At 42.4% G+C, this 5004-nt stretch overlaps 1 protein-coding gene across 1 annotated transcript in view; it reads right to left on the reverse strand.

Annotated features, from left to right (window-relative positions):
• The window catches only part of myo3a (myosin IIIA), a 355589-nt gene that overhangs the window by 127288 nt on the left and 223297 nt on the right, over positions 1-5004 (reverse strand). The window contains 1 exon segment of the mRNA XM_048606878.1: positions 827-933. Within this exon segment, the coding sequence (XP_048462835.1) occupies positions 827-933 (107 nt within the window).

A 5004-nucleotide genomic window follows, 5' to 3' on the forward strand; every position in this document is an offset into this window, starting at 1 on the left:
ACCTATCCCCCCCCAACTCCCCACCTACACTCACCTTTACTGGCTCCGTCCCTGCCTCTTTGACCTGTCTGTCTCCTCTCCACCTATCTTCTCCTGTATCCATCTTCTATCCGCCTCCCCCTCTCTCCCTGTTTATTTCAGAACCCCCTTCCCCTCCCCCATTTCTGAAGAAGGGTCTAGGCCTGAAACGTCAGCTTTCCTGCTCCTCTGATGCTGCTTGGCCTGCTGTGTTCATCCAGCTCTACAACTTGTTCTCTCTGGCTTAGTGTTGTTTTCTTTATCTTTGCTTTGTTTCAGGTCTATATAGTGCTTAGCTGTGGAGAATACACAACCTCATACAAAAGAGTAACTGCTCTTAAATAACAAGAAGGTTTACTGAATTGCAACAATAAGTCTAACTGCATTTGGTCAGGCATAATTACAAGGACTTTAGGGAGCTGGTACAAAAATATCTGCTCTGTCTGAAAGGTAGAGTACAGTTCTATGTCTCTACCTACTGACTGTGTGATATCAGTTGAATGAATGAAACCAATATAAATGAACATTAACCTCTTCAGAACTAATACCTTATGGCATGGTTCTCGGCCTCCAGGTTTGGTCTCTGCAGCTGCCAGCTGATACCTTGGATTGATTCTGTAAGCTCTCCCTAGTTTGTTCCCTTCCTGCTGAGTTTGCTAACTTCATGATTTCCATCACCACCACCTCTGGCCTCAGTCTGCCAAATCTGGTCCACTACAGCTAATTCAACATTTCACAGAAAATTGAAGTTATGGAAGATATTGTCAGCAAATCAGTGTTAAAGAAAGAAAGCACAGTTCAGAATTACATAGAGTACTCAAAGCTCCTGGTGTACCTTTGCGTGGTTCATAGAACGCTGAGGAGTTCGAACTCGAGGGACTGTTGCACCTTTTCCCTTGGAGTGAGACAGATTTCCTAAGACAAAATAAATGTGACAATAATAGAACTACATTCAAATTGTAATAAAAACAGTAAACATTGGATAAAAATCTATACATTAGGCAGCATCTAAGAAGACTGAAGCAGAACTAATGGGCTGAATTGTACTGGGATTGGCAACCTGATACCACGTGCATTGCTCAGTGCCAACCTCATATTGCATTGGTATCTGACACCTAAAATGAAGGAAGTGTGAGACTGAGAGGGAGCTGCTCATGATGCAGTCAAATCTACATTGAGAAACCACATGCAGGATTGGGTTACCACTTCATAGAACCCCTACAGTGTGGAATCAGGCCATTCAGCCCAACAAATCAGCACCACCCCTCCAAAGAGCATCCCATCCTGACTCATTCCCCCACCCCTGCATTTACCCATGTGTAATCCAAACATCCCTGGACACTACAGGCAATTTAGCATGACCAATCCACCTAGCCTGCACATTTTTGGACTGTGGGAGGAAACCCACGCAGACACGGGGAGAATGTGCAAACAGTCACTTGAGGGTGGAATCAAACCCAGGTGCCTGGTGCTATGAGGCAGCACTGCTAATGACTGAGCCACCATGCCACCTCCATTCAGTCTACAAACTTGACCCTGAGCTTTGGTGCAGCTACCATTTTGTTTCTTCCCGTCATACTCTCATTCTAGTCTCTTTGATCTCAGCTCCCCCACTGTCCTAATGAAATTCAACTTCAGTCACCTGCCTTGCAGGCACCTGATATGTTATTGGAGGAAATGTTTCTACTGCTGAGCTTATGGCAGGTACAGAAAAAAGATCAGGGCATTAGTTTCATTTTGACATCAAAGAAGAGGTTTCAGTTTCTATTCAGGGGAACCTGTCACTTCAGCATAAGGGGTTTACAGGTGTGGAGCTTCCAAAGTTTGGACAGAAATCTCTATCTTGTTAGAATTGTGAATGTTTAGGCGACTTTGTAGAAGGTTCATGCCAGCAGACATAGAAAGAAAGCCACACAAAAGGGTTCTCGTGGGCCAAGTGAAAGAAACAAAAAGAAGAACAGAAATTTCTGGACAAACTCAGTAGGTCTGTTCTGACCATTGTAAAGAATGTTTCTACATTTAAGAAAGGTCACTGGACTCAAATATTAACTCTGCTTTCTTTCCACAGATTCTACAACAGCTGCTGAGCTTCTCCAGCATTTTCTGTTTTTGTTTCAGATTTGCAGCGTCTACAGTTCTATGTTTTATTATATTTCGAAGAGGAAGAAATTTGGACAAGTGATTTCAGCAAAGATTTAAAAAGCTGGGATAGGAATAATATTTCTCTGCAACTAAGTATCTGTAAAAGGATAACATTGAGAAATAAGTTGAAATCTAAGTTGTTTTATGTTTATGTTAAGATTTTCCTGTCTTTTCTATAAATATTTATTTGTCAATTCTTTATTTATGCTTAGTTTGCTTATTCCTCATATTGCCACACTTATGTTCTGTTGTTCAAGAACATTTGCAACCTTGAGTAAATTTGTTTCATTGACAAACTGGGTGGCACGGTAGCTCGGTGGTTAGCATTACTGCCTTGTAAGTGCCAGGGACCTGGGTTCAATTCCACCCTCGGGCAAAAGTCTGTGTGGAGTTTGCACGTTCTCCCTGTGTCTATGTTTCTTCCAAGTGCTCTGGTTTCCTCCCACAGTCCAAAGATGTGCAGGCTAGGTTGATTGACCATGCTAAATTGCCTGTAGTGTTCAGGGATGTGTAGAGTAGGTGGGTTATAGGGGGATAGGTCTGGGTGGGATGTTCTGAGGGTTGGTGTGGACTTGTTGGGCCAAAGGGCCTGTTTCCACACTGTAGGGATTCTATGAACTATTGAATTAACCAACTGCAAAATTTAAATATATGATCTATCAAACCAAATTTCATTCTGAGGTCTGACTTGTCCAGTATTATGTTAAGCTGGGCTCATACCACCTTCATAATCTAGCAGAGATCTGCTGGTGAATCTGTTTACCTTTTCATCTTTCTGCCTTGGTCTACAACAAAAAATAACTAAAACTTACACCAGTGCAACAGAGAGATGTTGGAAAACTGGTTCCAGATGTTGGACAGAGCATTAAAGGGGATGATGGCCATAGATGCTTTGAGAGGTACCTCCAATCAGTCTTGAATGATTAGACAGCAAGCCTGTCAAACGCCAACTTTCCCAACTCCATCCTAGGCAACTACATCTGCTTGGTTTCCTTTATTGCATTCGTCTGCCCTGCAGCGGCTAAAATACAGATAAAGATGATGTAAGGCCCTTAACTAACTATTAATTGACCAGTCAAGGAACTCAATAGGTCCAAGACTGGGCAGGCCAACTTAACACTTCCACATGCTCCATAAAATTTCAGACAGGTCAAGAGCAGGTGAGCAGATTGTGGAAAGGCCACCAGCTGGATTTTACATGCTGATCAACCTTCAAATGTGTTGGTAATGGAGCTTAAAAGCTAACTTTACAGTTTTGTTCCACAATTACTGAAGAATGCTTGGTTGGATTTTGATCTGATGTTGTCATTAGTTCAGGTCTTTTGATTACAGTTCCAATAACATCACTATAAAATGAGCTATACTGTCTTCATTCCCATTTCTTTAGAAATTGCAAATGCCAACTATCTGTGGGTCTAGGCCCGAAACGTCAGCTTTCCTGCTCCTCTGATGCTGCTTGGTCTGCTGTATTCATCCAGCTCTACACCTTGTTATCTGTCTATCCGGCTGATCTATCTGTATCCTTCCACTGGCTTTTCCAATCTATATCACAATGTGATGCTGTCAGCAAAATTTGTAATTGTTACTCCAATTCTAAAGTGCAACCAATGATAAGTTATACATATTGTAAAGAAACTCATCTAACACAGGATCTTGATGAATACTACTTACAACATTCTTTCATTCAAAGACATTTCCCCTTGCTTGTTACGGTACAACAGCCTCTATCCCCTGTGGCCATGCTACCTTTCATCACGTGTTCCTATATATTTGTCATAAATTTATTGTGTAAAGCTTTATCATTTTTTTCTGAAAATCCATTAAAATACCATTCATTTACTTTGCTTTGTTGATCCCCGTTAGTTGTTTCGAGGACACTATCAGGTTAGACAATCATGAGGCTTCCCTTAAAAGGACCCTTTTAGGGCCTTGCTGAATTGTGCTCATTCCCCAAGTGCTTGTTAAATTCATCACTTACCATCAAAACTGGGATCTTGGGAGGTGGCAGGAAAATTCAAACTTGGTGCTGGCTGCCTGCTGTCCTGGTCAATATTTGTTCCTCAGGTAACATCATTCTCACAATACTATCATTGGGAATTTAGTGTATGGTAATTGGTTATCACTTTCTTTTATTCATTAAAGGGATGTGGGTGCTGTTGGCTAGGGCAGCATCTGTTGTGCATTGCTGTTTGCCCTGGAGAAGGTGGTGGTGAGCTGCCTTCTTGAACCACTGCAGTCCTTGTGGTGTAAATATACCCAAAGTGCTGTTAGGAAGGGAGTGCTAGGATTTTGAGCCAGTAACAGTGAAGGAACGTTTTATTTTGCAAGTAATGATAATGTGTGGTATGGAAGGGAGCTTGCAGGTGCTGGTGTTTCCATACTACCCTTGTCCATCTAGGTGGTGAAGGTTGTGAGTGTGGAGTAAGGAGTCCTAGTGAGGTGCAGCAGTGCATCTTCTATATAGTACATGCAGCTGCCAATGTACAACAGTGGTAAAAGAAGGTGAATTTTGAAGGTGTAAAATGGGGCATCAATCAAGCGGGCTGCTTTGTCCTGAATGGTGTCAAGCTTCTTGAGTGTTTTTGGAGCTTCAAACACCTTGGCAGGTTGAGACCATTCCATCATACTCCTGATTTGTAGACTGGGGACAGGCTTTGAGAAACCTGGAGGTGCATTCCTCACCACAGAATTTCTCCCCTCTAACCCATTCTTGTAGACAGACTATTATTCAGCTGGAACAAAAACAAAGTTGCTGGAAAAGCTCAGCAGGTCTGGCAGCATCTGTGAAGGAGAAAACAGAGTTAACGTTTCGGGTCCGGTGACCCTTCCTCAGAACTCTGAGGA

Source organism: Rhincodon typus, chromosome 2 (genome assembly GCF_021869965.1).
Source record: "Rhincodon typus isolate 14 chromosome 2, sRhiTyp1.1, whole genome shotgun sequence".
In the NCBI taxonomy this organism is placed as follows: Eukaryota; Metazoa; Chordata; class Chondrichthyes; order Orectolobiformes; family Rhincodontidae; genus Rhincodon; species Rhincodon typus.